The sequence below is a fragment of the Barbus barbus genome, assembly GCF_936440315.1.
Source record: "Barbus barbus genome assembly, chromosome: 46".
NCBI classification, from domain to species: Eukaryota; Metazoa; Chordata; class Actinopteri; order Cypriniformes; family Cyprinidae; genus Barbus; species Barbus barbus.
Genome location: NC_136724.1, coordinates 2,278,685 through 2,295,730, shown reverse-complemented (window position 1 = coordinate 2,295,730; position 17,046 = coordinate 2,278,685). Strand labels below are relative to the sequence as shown.

The 17,046-nt window shown below is 36.4% G+C and overlaps 1 protein-coding gene across 2 annotated transcripts in view; it reads left to right on the top strand.

The window, feature by feature from the left end:
* pard3aa (par-3 family cell polarity regulator alpha, a) overlaps positions 1-17,046 on the top strand; it is a 445,004-nt gene that overhangs the window by 197,816 nt on the left and 230,142 nt on the right. For both annotated transcript variants that reach the window (XM_079409545.1, XM_079409544.1), the window contains exons 6-9: positions 3,287-3,399; positions 4,459-4,542; positions 9,655-9,780; positions 14,745-15,094. In XM_079409545.1, the coding sequence (XP_079265671.1) occupies positions 3,287-3,399; positions 4,459-4,542; positions 9,655-9,780; positions 14,745-15,094 (673 nt within the window). The remainder of the gene's footprint in view (positions 1-3,286; positions 3,400-4,458; positions 4,543-9,654; positions 9,781-14,744; positions 15,095-17,046) is intronic.

The following is a 17,046-nucleotide window of genomic DNA, read 5'->3' as shown; positions in this document are numbered from 1 at the left end:
CTTGCTACTAAGAGATAAATAAAACTTTAATGGTTGCCAAATCCAGCTGTGAAAAACAAAAACTTCATAAAGTTTTTTACTTTACATTTTATTTTCTTCCGGTATAGGGTGCATATTGTGTTAACCTTAGATTGGAAACTGGAATTGCTGTTTTTCTGTTCTGTGTATATTAGTGGTGTAACGATACTTGTATTTATACCAAAACCTTTTGGTACGCTCTTTCGGTTCGGTATGCAGGTGTACTGAAAAAATACAACATTGTTTTACTCAATGCACGTGCTTAACCTAATTTGAAACTCATAGTTTTGTGTATCTTTATTTTAATGAATCCGTATCGATTCTTAAATCCCAAGATTGATCTTTAAGTCTATGCTATTTCAGTTGATGCATGAATAAAACTTTGTGATTTGTTCATTTTATTAGAAAATTCTCAAAAACAAGTTATGTCATCCATCGTGTCAGTGATTACTAGAAAAATTGAAGTAGAAACTTAATTTTACAATTTAGAAGTTGCATTTTCTTATTATTCTATCTAAATATAAATAGCAGTTGAATTTAATCATTTGGACTCTGTTGTTGATTGCAACCTTTAATATTATAGTAATGTGCAAGTAGATAATGTAATCATATTGTAATTGAGATAATGTGAGAAAATGTAATTCAAATAGATTTTTTTTAAAGACAGCTTCACAATTTGTTCAGTAAACCACTCAAAACTAAGGTACATACCGACACATCTTTTTTTGTTGACTGTTACACCCCTAGCATGCATCAGATGAACTGAGGCTGTGACTGAGGTAGCAATATACAAACTCTTGCGCTCTCTGTGTGTAAATTCGACCTTAGACACAATGGTAGAGGCCAAACCTCTACTCCTGTCACTAACTGTCATGTCACACCACCATCACCTTCCTGATTTTATCTGGTTGATCTGGAGGTCAGACGCTGGTTGTCTCCACAGACGTGACCTTCAAGCCCTCCAGCGAGGCATCGGTAGGCCTCTGTTTGGATTTCATCCAGCATTCTGGATATATCACCCGTTACCTCCTATAGTCTGAATTCCCTCTGGAAAACTTTCTCCCTCCAGCTCCTCACAAGCCAGCAGTCTCTCAATGTGACCGACCTCCTGCATCTGCCAGGAACAATAATCTAATGCACTGTCTGTCTAATCGCCAGCTTTGTAACCTCTGGCTTCCTGTAACTGCTGCATTGAGTGGCTTCTGGCCTTCACCCAACTCACAAACGCACACAAACACTCACATATCAGCAGAGCCCTAAAGCACCCGAATGAAGCGGTGGATTCATCCCTTACGGCTGATGTCCATCTTCTCCTCTGGGATGCCCAGTAAATGACCTTTTCCCCCTGTGGTGGGCTGATGCAGGAGTTTTCATTGGAGCTGGCGTCAGGCAGGTGTTCAGAACCGGACAATGGAGTGTCTCTGGCATCCAGCCTCGTCCGTCATTACCGCCGCCAGCACAGGAAAAGTGACACTTTGTGTTGTGTGCGAGTGACTTTGTGGCAGGGACCGTTCTCTGCTCTCCTCACCCGCCTGCACCGACTCTCAGGGTCCGATGTGACGGCCCTCGCCGCTCCAGTTTATCTCTCATTGCTAATAAGCTCATTCTCTGGCTGCAGACAGCAGAATTCACAGCTGAATGGAGACACTCCAGCACAGCTGCATGTCTCATGAAACTTTCACTTCACCAATACTCAATATATTTATTTATTTTTCATGTTTTTGTAATAATAGTCAGTGACAAAGATGTCATGTTTAGGGGACATCAGTAGAAGTCCTGGATCATTTTGTAGTTTAAACATGACAAGACAGGACCAATGAGGGAAAACATAGGGAATAAGGACAAAACAACATTTAACCTACAATAATCATAGAATTTAATATTCAAATATACTAAGTTGAAATGGCAGTGAAGTTCGCAATGAATATACAGTGAAATTGGGGGTAAACAATGCAATGCAAAAAATAAAAATAAATATATTTTTTTAAAAGCATGTAACTTTTCTTTTTATTTTGGGGTTAAACATGGCTTTTTTAAAACTATTATACCGTCATGCTAATATATCAGATATCAAATTTCAGATATACAGACTAAAAATCAGTGAGATGTATACACCTGTAAATGAGGAAATCTGACTCAAATTGATGCAATAATTCTTAATTCAGTGCTGTGGGTGAGAAGGTTTGATTGAATATTCTGGATCAAATATAATTAAGAGCTCTTCCACACCAACTCGCGCATTTCAGCAGAAAAATCATTGTATTGGGTGGCGAGTAGCGAAACCATTGACTGTGTTTGGAGAGGCAATTGACTCATTTTCACCAGAATAAGGTAACAGACCTGCTGCCGCTTTTTCCCAGGTTTGCTAATAAAATTTTCATAACCTCCACTCATTCTTTAACCTCTACAACAATAACAAAATACAGACAGATGAAAATAGGACTCAGTCATCCTCTTCAGACTGGCGGATGCGTGTGGTGGAGGGTGACTGTCTGAAAAGACTGAATGCATTTCCATATAAAGACGGAGAAGCGCTTATTTAGATGTGCTTGACATTTTGGTGAGTGGGGAAGGTTAAGGGTGAGACCGCTGGGATATTAATATCCGTGGCTAACAAACCATTGCAAATTCTCGCCCGTGTCTAGACACTCACTTGGCTTTGGAAATGATCCACAGCCAAAGGTTCGAGTGGAATTAATGTGTGGAATATATTCAGTTGTCATTGGATAAACTTGATTAAGGGGCTTTTGTTAATCTTTGGGCCCTTTTACATATGCATTAATGTTTGTTTGTTTGCTTTATTGAATATATAGTTTAATCATATAGGTATATGAATAGTGGTGTCTTATTCTCATGCAAAGCTATAAAATCTTGGTTATGCATGTTCACAGTATGCTATAGGACAGCCTGGCCATTTTGATATTTGCAGTGTTATTTTATTATTATTATTGAGATAGTGTTCTATTTTTTATTAATATTTTGAATGTTTTAATTTTACTTAAAGTTTTAGTAACGATAAATATATTTTTTAGTAGCAGTATTTAATTATTATTTTTTTAGCAGCAGACCTGAGCGCGGCCCGAGCCCAGACTGATTGATTGAATATGAATAATCGATTACAGCCATCGCTCTGATGTCACGGCCGTTCTCTCACAGTCACCCTGATTTAAAACAGCAGCTCATCTGTCGCTTAATTCGATTAGAGAGAGCCAGAGATCGGCTGAGGCAGAACCGTTGACTCACGGCATTTTTCTTTGGTGCTCCACAGGAAGAAGAAGAAGAAGAAGAAGAAGAAGACGAGGAGAGAGCAGGCAACGGGAAGAACGGCAGGATAGAGCCGGTGGGAAGAGCAGATTCCTGTGTGGAATCAGCTTCACTCGAGTGAGTCCTCACAGGAATACCAAAAATGATTCGGGATTCACGTTCTGTCTTTCTCACAACTAACAAAAGCTAACAAATCATCTCAGGGAGTTCACTCAGGAAAAAAAAAAACTGACCACAAAATTAGATATTTAGGAAAATGTACAGGCTGCTTTTTCCCATGCATTGAAAAACTGTGATCACTGGCTGTCAAGCAACAAAAAAAAATATTTTAAAAGGAGTTCACACAACCAACAATATGATATATTTGAAGTAATCAGAAATGTATTAAGGAACAGATTGAAGTCTTTATTTTTCATTTTATAACAGCTTAAGTAACATTTATAGATTAATTACAAAGTGTGTCTCTCTGTGATATATTCAAAACAGCTGTTTGTTTGAGAATTCGTCCAGCCCAGCATAGCAACAGCTCAACCAATGGCAAGAGTTTGGGGCGGAGCTATCATTTTTTGCTGCCCAATGGCAGAAGTTTTTTTTTATATATATAATTGTGATAGTATTACTATTTACTAATATTCTACTGTTTTTATTTTTATTTTTTCATTTTAATTTTCATTTCAGTTACCATTTTAGTAATGTTTTGTTTTCAGTTTTATTTATTATTGTACAAATAAATTTTTGGGTGATCTAGCCTTCAACTATCTGGAAAAGATAGCAATTTAACAGACCGCAGCACCTCATCACTTCATGTGCTCATCTTTTTTCCTGATGTTTGTTGTCCTCTCTGTATCCCATGCGTTCTGGCCACATGTTTCTCTCTCACAGGTGTAGTGTGCACTCCCTGACTGTTAAAAACCCAGAACCGGCCCACTGCAGGCCTCAATCTGATCCTAATCACTTAATTGAAGTGTCTGTTTGAGTCCTCCATCGACCCGTGTGTCTTAATGGCCCCTGGGGTTATATATGGACTCATGCTGGGCTGGATCTAAACTAGCCTTAGCTTCCAGCTCATAGCTGCTCTGTCATGCTCAAAACTTTTTATGTATTGCCTTTTCTTTGTTTACTTGGTTCTTCTGTTTTGTTTCTCCTCTCATTGCCCTCATTTGTCAATGTCCCTAGTGAAATGTTGAAGCTGGTTGAGGTGTCCAATGTCGGTGGGCCGCTAGGAATCCACGTGGTGCCTTTCAGTGCCAGAGATAGAAGGTAAGGCTCTACAAAGCTACATTGTCTTCACTGAATTCATTTTATTCTTGTCAACTCATTCCATAGACTGTGTTTTTTAAATCTTTTCCTTCCTTGCAGTGTTGTTCTTAAAGGGATAGTTTACCCAAAAATGAAAATTTGCTGTTAATGTATTCTAACTCAGGCCATCCAAGATCATAGGTGACTTTTGTCTTCAGTAGAAAAGTACAGAATATTTTAAGCTGAAACTATGCTCATTGGTGATTCATAAAGTGCAAGTCAATGGCTACCAGCACTTTTAGAGTCAAAAAAGCATACACAGGCAACACACAATTAATCCCTGTGTCTCCTGGCAATACATTTTCTTATGAAGTGAAACGATTGGTCTGTGCAAGAAACTGAACATTTTTTAGAGCATTATTACCTGTAATCCATTGACTTGCATTTAATGAATCACCAAGGACCACGGTTTCTGCTAAATATCTTCTTTGTAGTTCTGTTGAAGAAAAAAGTCATCTACATCTTAGATGACCTGAGGGTGAGCAAATTAACAGTAAATTTTCATTTTTGGATGAACTCTTCCTTTAAGACTGGCCTGTTGTGTTTTCAAGAAGCTCTTGCCTGTAATCCTCAGTTGTGTCCTCTGCATCCTTCAGATTTCTCTCATATCTCGAGAAGTTTCCCTCAAGGTGTCTAGGCAGAAGTTCACTTTTATTCCTCAGCATGTACCATCCATTTAAACTGGTTTTCCATCATTCCTCAAGGACGTATTGACAGTATGGCTCTCTCTCGAGTGGGACTTCTATAACCACATTCTCCAGCTGAATAATGACAGCAAAGCTACAGAAGCTCAGATTCTGTATAAGGCCACAGAAAGAACAGAATGGGACACTGCTGAACTCTCTGCTCCCCTCCAGAAGGACAAAGGGGACGCGGGGCGTGGCGGCGAATAAATTAGGTAGCTATATTGCAATAGGAAAAGCCTCAATCCGGCCAAGTCAATTCGTCTAAACTGCTTCACCCAATCTTACTAAAAGCTCATCCATATTATTGGTCATTCACAAGATCCAAGGTCAGCTGTGGTAAGAAATGCAAACTGATAAAAGGAAGGTGCAAATGAATGAAAAAGTGTTCTAATCAAGTCAATGACGACTATAAAGGGATTTGCAGAGAGCTGTTTATATGCAGTAAAAGTGCACCGTTTTCAGACCTAATTTGATGCTGGTTTATGAAAGAAGAAAAAACTGGTTGATGGTTGATCTTAAGTTTCATTGGATAGCCACACTAAATTCAACAACAACAACAATAATAATAATAATAATAATAATGTTCTGTTTATTTACAAATTATTGTTATTAATAATAACAATATTTTGTTGTTGTTGTTGTTATTGTGTCAGTGTTGACAATATATATTTTTAAATATTAGTTATTGGGGAAGTAAAGTTTATTTACAAATTATTGTTAATAATAATAACAATAATATAATTATTACTATTATTTGTAAATAAACTTGAATTATTATTATTATTGTTATTATTATTATTATTTTAAATATCATTTATATATATTAGTAATTGGATATTTAAAAATTATTTTATTTTTAAATGAAATGTAGTATTATTATTATTAATAATTCTATAACATTTATTGCACAGCCTGCTATAAACATAAGAAAGTATGAAATGAAAGTATGAGTGCATGCATCTTTTCAGAAATTGCCACATTTTTTCTGCTCACATTCTGTAGTAATTTGTCCTTGTCTTGTCCTTGAATGAATCTCAGGCTTGTAAATTGTCACACACCTGATACTTTAGTTAATAACTAATCAGAACTGTCAATTATATTCACCCAAACACAATGGCACACTTCCACAGCAACACGTCTGTAACGACTTCATCAGCTCGTCTCGTGTGATTGGTGGGAGGTGTTGAATGTTAACTCATTAGCATCTTGATAGAGGGCACGGAGGTGACGGCAAGGGCTCAGAGTGTCAGCTTCTGAAATGACCAGCGTCTTCTCTCTGCCAACAGCGTGAGGCGCGTGCCATCTCAGAAAATTACTTCGACGCGGAGTCCTGTGCAAACACGACTTCAGTAACGAGATCACATCACATGACCAGCGTTCACCGCAAACAAGGCAGGGTCTAATTGCTCGGCGTAAATGGATCCTGACTGCACTGTTATTCAATTAAAGACAGTGGATAAGAACAGGTGGTCTCCTTCTCACTGAGTCTTCTGGGCCACTCTGCTTATGCTAAAACCATTCAGAAAGAGCCAGATGACTGTACAAGTCTGGTTTCACTCAATATAACTAAAATGTTGGTTCAGATGCATGACTTATATAATCATATATAATACAGTATGTATGAGTGTATATATATATATATATATATATATATATATATATATATATATATGTATATATACACACATGCATATGGAAATGAAATGTACAAATGCTGTATATTTCTGAAATTTCGTTTACACTGCATTGTCAAGTGATATACTAAGGGAGACTTAATGGGTTGCATAGGCTAAATACCAGTTCGAATACTTATATTCCAGCCGAAAGGTCCTTACTTTGATTGGAAAACGCGTACTTTTGAATAAATACTCTGCCAGTACTGAGATATAATAATCTTGCAAATTCTACAATTTGAAAAATCGAAATTCATTTACAGATTTAATTTAACGTTATGATTGATAATCGATAACTGGACAAAATCGAACTTGTCACAGATAACATAGTAAGTAATGATTTAATTAGGAATGAGTTGATAATAAATTTCATCTCATGACTAAAAACTAATGTTAATTTGACCATTCTAAGCATTACAGGTTGTACAGTACAATATGAAGAATTGAAATTCGTTTGAAGATGCGATTTCACATTGTGAATGATAACCAAAATTAAATTAAATGACCAAAATTTCATCAAAATAGATTATTTGTCTAAATAAATAGCTTTCCTGTAGCTCATATAGTAGAGTATGGTGCTAGCAACGCCAAGGTCATGGGTTCGATTCCCGGGGAAAGCAAGAGCTGATAAAATGTAAAAACTGTAACTTGAATGCAATGTAAGTCGCTTTGGATAAAAGCGTCTGCTAAATGCATAAATGTAATGTAAATGTAAATAAACAAAACTATAAAATAAATTAAAAATGTGACACTAAAAACTAAAACCCAACACTAGAAAAAAAAAAAATAAATTTAAATGCTACAAGTAAATGGCATCACTTCAATATAGTGCACAGTGCAAAAAGCATAATTATATCAAGGTCATTTAACAGCATTATTACATTTCTAGGATTTTAAAAGATCAAACTTTAAGTGAATAAATAAATAAAGATAAGCTAATTAATTAACATTGATGTATTATACTGTAGGTTAATGATATATCTTGCATCCTCATTACTTGGTATTAATGTTTATCATTTATAGTTGATTTTAATTCACAACAGAACTAAAGAGCACATCCTGTCGGCCATATTTGTTGCGTGTTTTGAACTCGTTTTGCACACATTAAGTTTAGTGTGACCGCACCTAGAGTCTCTGTCTTAAACTAATGACTAATGAGCGTCTACAGATTGTCCATCAGTCCGGTGGGAGCTGAACTAATCCTCGCTCTTCCCCACAGCTGCTTTACATCAAGATCATGAAGACAAAGTGCAAGCTGTGTAATTACTTCACAAGACCACACCATACACTCACCACAGCCAAACCAATCACAGCTGTCCACTACACCGTAAAGCAGAGTTTGAGCTACGCATTCATTCGTCCATCTGTCTGTTTCTCAGCAGACTCAAAGTATTTATACCTTATTTGTTCTTTCCCTCACATCACCTGTATAAGTCAGGTTCTGCTGTTTGTGCATCTAAGGATCTGTTTCCTGCCTGCTGCCATCAGCACACACACACACACACACACATATGCTCCTAAACTTTGTTATTATTAATGTATTGTTTAAGTGAAAGTTTGCTGTTGAAGATTGCTGATGTAACAGACTCAGGCCTCGGGGAGTGGTAAGAGTTCATAAGCTCTATTTATATCAGGATCTCCTCTGCTTTTTAAACCCATCAAATGCGACGCTGTATTTCACATGATTGCGTCTCAGGGTTTGTTGATTAGGGGCCGCAGCGCTCTGGATCTGAAACCAACACAGGTCTGAGAACGGTGCCAAAAAATCCATATGGCCAAAGTCAGCTTAAGTCAGAAAGTCCTTTTTGATGTATTGAGTTGAAAGAAAGCTGCTAGGAGCTGGAAACGTTTCAAAAGTTCAAGATCAATGGGATGTGTTTTCTTTTTTGCTTCTTTCTAGATTTGATAAAGGTGACACGGCGCTGTCTATCACTAACTCTTATCCTTTATTTAATCCTTTTTGAATATGAAATATATATGTTCTTGACGGTCTAATCTTTTCATAACAGGATGCAGAGGACACACAGGTTTGCTTTCTTGTATGTGATTGTAAATATAGGGTTTTTAGTTTTACGTTTTTACTATGATCACCATAGTTTCCACCAAAATAATGCTACTATTTTTTTTTCTTAATACAAAAAACACTGGAAACTTGATTTATTAATATAATTGTTATTATTATTATTATTATTATTGTTGTTGTTGTTGATGATGGACAACTTATAGAAATGACAAAACCTGCTTGAAGGAGAAGCTTTATAAAAAATACCATATTTTCTGTAAGAGTAGTAACTACTGGTGTGTATAATAATAATAATAATTATAATAAATGGTCATTTAATAATTTGAATTTATGTGTGTGTGTGTGTGTTTCATTAAATATAATAATAACAACAGCAACATAATAATAATAATAATAATGAAAACGGGCATTTTTGTGGAAGCTGTGTTCACCATAGTACATGATTGTATCAGGGGCCTCTGATTCCTCACAATACCCTCAAAACAGCATGTACAGCTTGCATTATATTTAAAATCCATTGATTTTAATTGCATAGTGCCATTAAATGGAAGCTAACTGTGCGTGCTTGGCTAGCTCATGGTTGAAGCTGTGCGTCTGTGTCAGGCTCTGACAGTAATGTGTGGTGTGTCTGATCTGGGAACAGTGCTGAGACGGAGCTCAATGTCACTAATGTTTGCTGTGACTGTTCCAGGACGCTTGGTTTGTTAGTGAAGAGGCTGGAGAGGGGCGGGAAGGCGGAGCAGGAGGCTTTGTTCCAGGAGAACGACTGTATCGTCCGGATTAATAACGCAGACCTGCGCAACATCCGATTCGAACAGTAAGCCCCTCTCTGGAGGAGACGCAGAGACGTCTTTATGCTTTATCCTTTCAACCTCTGTCCTTTCCACACTTTCATGAGCTTTCACTTTTCCTCAGAGCTTTGAAAGTCTTGCCATCAGCCTTTCATCTCATCTCTCTCGAACTAAACAAAGCAAAACATCTCTGTTTAAAGTTTACAGAAGTTGTCCGTGGATCAGTTGCAGAAGTAGAGGTTATTGTGAGGTTGATTACAAATCTGTCTTGAATTCCTTGAAGGTTCATGCAGTGTGATAATCTATTCAACTTGAACTTTTATAGCTCAAAACTTCCTCCTCTGTTCAAAATGTCTATTTATTTGAATTAACCTGCAAAAACCTGTCTGTCATTATTGAATATATGAACTTATGTCCACCCACAATCAGACATTAACTCTTTCCCACATTGGCGGTGTTTTCTCTTTTATGTGATTGGAGGTGCTATTACACATCTTCTGAAAGAGTATTGCATGTCTAGAAACAAGATGAAGAAGAAACAGAAACAATCGATTGCTTGTGTAAGCGGATGCATATGTAAAATAACGTGATCATTAAACAATATATAAATCAAAACTGACTAATGTTACCAAATGAATGGTCGACCCAGGAAGTGGTTTAGGACTGAGCACGCTCTGGTGGTATTGATGGAAGCGATCGATCGTTCAGAATCCCATCCAGAGCAATCCCATTTTTCTTTCTTTTGACATATTGCATGCTCAGATATTCATACAAAAACATTTTCTGAGGGCCATGAAAAGTTTTATGAAAATTATCAAAATGCTGGGGTGGCTAAAAAAAAAAACACGGGTGAGGAAAGAGTTAAAATCACTATCAGCTAGATTTATTTTAGTGCTGTCAAATGATTAATTGCGATTAATCGCATCCAAAATAAAAGTTTTTATTTGCATAATATAATATAAATACATACACATACAGTATATATTTAGAAAATATTTACATGTTTATATTTATATTAAATAAATAAATAAATATATTTAATATATAAACATAACATTTTCCTGAAATATACACATGCATGTGTGTGTATTTATATATACATAATAAATATACACAGTACACACATATATTATGTAAACAAAAACTTTTATTTTGGATACGATTAATCATTTGACAGCACTTATTTATATATTTAATAGATGATTGATTTAATTGTGTTATTATTTCTAAAATCTTCTGAACCAAAACATTTAAGGTATGGGTGTTTTTGATTTTTTTGAAGAGAATTGATTCATTTGCGAAACACTCATGCCCTAGTACAAAGAGAAAGTGCTGTTGAAATAATCTACTCATTTATTAGCATTTAATGCATTAAAATAAAGTAACAAAGCAACTTAACCCAATTTAATGTAATACAAGTCATTTTCTGTCAGTACAAATGAACTCAAGTAAGTGTAAAATGAATCTCACTTAGCTAGAGCTTCAGAAGGTCTGGACCCTGTTGCAGCTTTCATTGGTCAAGGATTGACATGTAAAGCAACCAATAACAGTCTCTTTTGTTCAGCATCATGTTTAGCGGCGTACAGATATAAAGTTAATGTCTACAATAACAGACCAATAAATCCTTCATTCAAGAACTTCATCTTCAGTCATAAGGAGTCCCAGAAGTCCTGTAGAATTCAACCAATCAGGTGTTTCTCATTTTGTGTGTTTTCTCCATCTTATGCATCAGACATTCAGTGGTCTGAGGCTGAGTCTGGTGTAAAATTACCCATCTACTCTTAAAAGTACATATTTTCTACTCACCTCTGGCTGTAAGGCATATCACGACAAACCTTATCCAATATATCTGTCAGCTCACATATGATCTGCTGTATTTGAGAAATTTGTAAAAAGAACAAAACAAAACAAAACAAAGAAACATAGGGCCCTATGATTTCCGTGATGCGAAAAACGTGGATAGTATCGCGGAATCTGGTACTGAAAATGGAACTTGCTGTATAACGTGGAATGTCACGGAATTTGCCACATTTTGGATGAATAAATCAAAAGTAGCAAACTTAAATCAACGTGCAATATGGACTAGTGTCAGTTTTGTTTACTACACTCATACTGAAGCACACGTGACGCTCACTGTTTTCAGCCTCTGCCGCCTCAATATATGAGCACACAAACACGTGAATATAATCTCTAGAACTACTCACTTCATGAACGTTTTCTTTTGAGAAAAACTATCGCCATATCACAATAATAAAATTATTATTAAAACATTATTTTCAAGGAATATTTACCAGAAAATAAATATATACCAGAATTGATTTACCAGACAAATGTAAACACACACAAAAAAAAATATATATATAATTTTTTTTTTCAAATAAAATAATTTATTTAGACATGCTTTTGATTATTCCAATTTAATGAAACCATTAAAATTGAATCCAGAAAACTAATGGAAAACAGAACAGAATTTGGTGAAAAATAAAACAGAATTAGAGAAAAAAATTAAGTGTATTTCATATGGCCTTAATTTTTTATTTTTTTGCTTTTAATAAGTTGCTGGTAAATTGTGTACGTTTCATGATTTCAATTAATTAGACATGCTTTTCGATTAATGCAATTTAATTGAACCATTAAAACAGAGTCCAGAAAAATTACAATGGAAAAAAGTGGTCCAGAAAAATAAAAGCAGGGAAAACATGCAAAAAAAAAAAAAAAAAAAAATCAGAATTTGGGAAATAATATTTCATAGGGTCCTAAAAACAACTCCAAGAAAGAGAAAAGATAAGAATATTGCTTGTCGGTAGAGTTTCCTTCCACATTTATCATCAAGAGCTTCCTTTGGGCCAGTCTTGAATGGCTGGGCTTGCTCCAGATGATTGTGCGTGGCAAGATGAGAGCAAACTCTGCTGCAACAGGAGAATGAATGGCTGGGGTTCGTCACAGGGCACAGAAAGGGCACAGCTGCGGGATAATTCATAATCTCATCTAAAACTAATTTACATACATCATTCAGTCCGCTTACACAAACCCAACACCACAAGTTAATTTCCCCAGTGTCCCAAAGCATTATTATGTTTTAATTGCATGGCTATATTTTTGCATGAGACCATATATGCGTGCGAGCTTTCGCCGCTCGTACAAATACACGAACCCAACGGGTCAAGGATTAAACACGACCTTGTGAATTACATACACATCGGGTCGATAATGTGAGTGTAATACATATTAGATATTAGGGCCTTTTGTTCTTGGTATATATTGGCATCCCTCGGGGTGTTCGGTATATTAGTTATCTGTAAACAAACTTGCGGTTTCCATGCAAAGTCAATTCACAAGAGAGTAACATTTTAATCTGCATCTGCGTCGTCGTCTTTTTCTCTCTCACAGCTGCTGGATTCATACAGGCGATGTTTTCTTTATCTCGCTCTCTCTCGCTCCCTCTGTTTCTTGATTGTGCTCCATGTGGAGTTATAATTCATAACGATATTCTAATCTTATTGGATTGTTTGCATGGGTAAATATTTATCAGCGGTTGATCTAACGCAATGTAATTTATTATTCAATCAGACAGAGGGAGTCGCGTGATTAGCCGCGTGTCACCGCTTCGCTCATCTGCTCGTTCGTTTGGAGGCGGGCGGGGCTACATTTGCATAAAAATAGATGGGCGTCCCTAAAGTGAGGCGCTGTTTGCTCTCTAGACTCAGAGGTTGATCTAATGAAGAGTTTATTGAGATGGAAATAACTCACTGGTTTTTATGTTAAAGGAGTACACAGCTGCGTACATGACTGCGGAGCTCGTGTTCCTCTGCTGTTTTCTGGATTAAACTATCTACAGTATATGCAAAATATCAGCATTAACCTTCAGTCCCGATGTGCTTGTCGGTTTTTTATATGAATAGTTCACCAAAAAATGAAGAATCTGGCATTGTTTACTCATGTTCATGTTGCTTTAAACTCCAGCTTCCAATCTCCAAAACTGACAAAAAGCATACAATTGGTGCAATGTATTTTAAGTCATTTCAAGTGTGCTGTCATATAAGTCATATGATTGCTTTATGTGAGGAACAGACTGAAATGTAAATTATTATTCACTAAAAATCTTCTGCTTTTGCCATGGTTTTCGATCTCGCTTGTATAATTTAATACTTGCTATTTCAAGATGCATCACAATGATGAATAAATTAAAATTTGGTTTGTTTGGTTGTGTTTAATGTAATGCAATTTAATTATTTTATTTTATTTCAACAAGGATGGTTAAAAGTGATAGTAAAGTATATGATATTACATGATGAGCAATGATGCTGGAAATTCAGCTTTGACCAAAGGAATAAGTTACATTTTATTATTAAAATACAGTTATTTTAAATAGTTTTACTGTTTAATAAATGCAGCCTTGGTGAGCAGAAAAGACTTTTTGAGCTGGACTGTCTAAGTTATATATAGTATATGTACTCATTTCAGAATATCTTTATGTAGTTTTTTGAGTAAATAAAGAATATAAATAAATGAATTAATTTTACATGAACTATTCCTTTAAAAAAATAAATGTATACTATAAATAAAGAGCGTTTGTTTCTAATATGCATCAGTTACTTCTAAACCACTCCATCATATACATCATCACTTCATTGATTGATTGATTGATTGATTTAAACTAATCCAGGTTTTTTAGTGTTCCTTTGTCTTGTAGGTCTGATGGACTGCAGTTTTTGTCCTCCATGTGGCACACTTATGAAAACAGATCCCGCTTCCTGCCTCTAATACGTTTCAGTGCTTCCTCCCAAAGGCTTTGCGATTATGGAAATGGCAGATAATGTGAATTAACCTTGTTTCCAACTGTACTAGTACAATTAGCCAGCGATTAAGCAAGCCGACCTTTTGACCTCTTTTGCTTTTAACAACCCCAGTACTTAGGATGAGCCTGTTCAGTAATTGACAACGAGATACATCCTTACTGAGACGTGTGTGTGTGTGTGTCTCCCCTCAGGGCCCAGAATTTGTTCAGACAGGCTATGCGTTCTCCACTCATCCTGTTCCATGTGGTTCCAGCGGTGAAGAAAGCCCAATACGAGCTGCTGTCTCAGAACGAGCTGGGTCTTCAGGCCGCTCTGGGCCACGAGGACAGGGCCAGTCTGGTGGGAGGAGGTGTGGACTACAGCCCGCGGAGAATGTCCAAAGCCGAATCCACCCTGGGCTATCCCACGTTACCGCACCTAGCAATCCCATCAAACAAGACCCTGCTGGGCCCCATCCAGCCCTCCAGACCCACCAGTGCTGCCTCCTCCGTGGGCTACTCTAAAAAGATCGGCCGCAAGTTCAGCGTCCAGCTGAGGAAAGGTATGGTTACACAAGTCTCATCACACTGACTCGCAGCGCTTCAAGGTTACATGAGCTCTTGTATGAGTGCATTTACCTAGTTAAGTGAAATATCCCAAAGTGTCAGATTTGGTAGAGCGCTGATGGGTCGGACCAGATGCTATTTGTGGACTTGTACAAATCTGCAGTGTTTTATAGAATTAATATAAATGTGGGAAAATGTGTCTTACTGCTACAGTAGCTGAAAGCAACATTTAATTAAACAAAATATTAGAAAAACAAACAAAGGCCAAGTAAAACATTCATTTTTCTCTGAAAAAGATATTTTAAACAAAGAATCAAACAAATAAATAACTTGTGTGTAATTTTGTTGGTCTGGAAAACAAGTTAAATGCATGGTATTTTAGTATTGTTTATGTATTTTTACAGTATTAATATTTTTTATTAATATGTTTATGATATTTTGTAAAATTTCTCTTTTCATTATAATTTAAGTTTTAGTAATTTTATGTTTTTCATTTATTAAATGTATTACATTTTATTTATTACTATTGTATTTAGCTTTCTTTTATTGTTATTTCAATTTCAGTTTTAATCATTTTAGTACTTCAACTTATTATTAAGCATTATTTCTGGCATTATGCATAGCATTATTTTAATCACTAGTTTTTGTTTTAGTAAACAACAGCAACACTGATATGGCAAATAGAATGTGAAGCCACACTCATGCATGTTGAACTTTTAATTTCAAACCATTGATTTTAATAATGATCATACTGGAACAAATTCAGAAGCACACAATTCTCTAGAATGTCATTTTATGGCATCACATTAAGATCTGTTTTAAGTAAAATAAGCAAATCCTTAAGACCTTAAGACTCTGATGTCAAATGCTTTTCGCCACTGTATATGCAAGAAATGCACTCACACGAGACGCCTTGTTGCCTTATTCATCGAAACGCCCTTGCAATAAAAATAACATAAAGCATGCATGCATTTACTTATTTATTTGTTTGTTTTCCTCTGAAGTTGCCTCTATTTTCTGCTGTTTTAATAGCTGATGCTATCTGTGCGAACGGCGGTGTATCTTTTCCGCTGTAGCGACTAGCATTGTGTAACTAATGCAGTTAGTACTTCAAAGGACTCTATCTGCTGTTGTCAGGAAGTGCGGATGCAGCTTCCTCTCAGACTCACGTACGGCTCCAAATCCCATTTGTTCTGCACGGCAGTCGCGTCTCAGCATTTCACACCGCGGGACAACTGGAAATGTCTATCAGAGATACCACAAACAGACACAAACGCATGCATGATTATGTATAAACCAAGACGTCGAAGGAATATCTATAACTGCACATGCAGCAGCGCCTCTAATCTCGACTAGCGGTGGCTTTTGAAAGAAAACGCTAGAACGTCAAGCCACGAAACTTTGTGTTTCTCTTATGCTGTTCTCCCTCCCCTCTGTCACCCTGTCCTGGTTTCAGAGATGGCGTAATCACACGCTCCGGCTTGTTTAAATGAAAGAGCAAAAAGAAGTTTCTTTGTCAGCGAGCTTGTCGCATTGGCATCTATTAGGTTGACGCAGCAGGAGAGCGAGCGGAATAGACACAATTAAATCCTGACAACAAATGGGCCGGGCTTCAGTGTGGTGTGAAATATGGAGTGGGTTGGGGAGGGCTAGCCTTTAATTGAAAAGACAAGCATGGGTGAAAGAGGGAGTTTTTAGCTGTCGCATGCTGGAGTGTCTCTTAGGTGTTACTTAACAGCATAATGTGTGTTTGTGGTCTTTTTGGGCTGTGATATTTATAGAAGAGAATTCAACTGACTGTCCTTCCAGTATCTAGTATTGTCGTAGTACTGGGATGCATCCTAGTTAGTGAAAAATAAGTACACTTTGACATAGTTTTCAAAAACAGTAGTTATTACAGAAATAATATACTTAAGTGTCAACTGAATGTAATGTTTTCAGACACTTA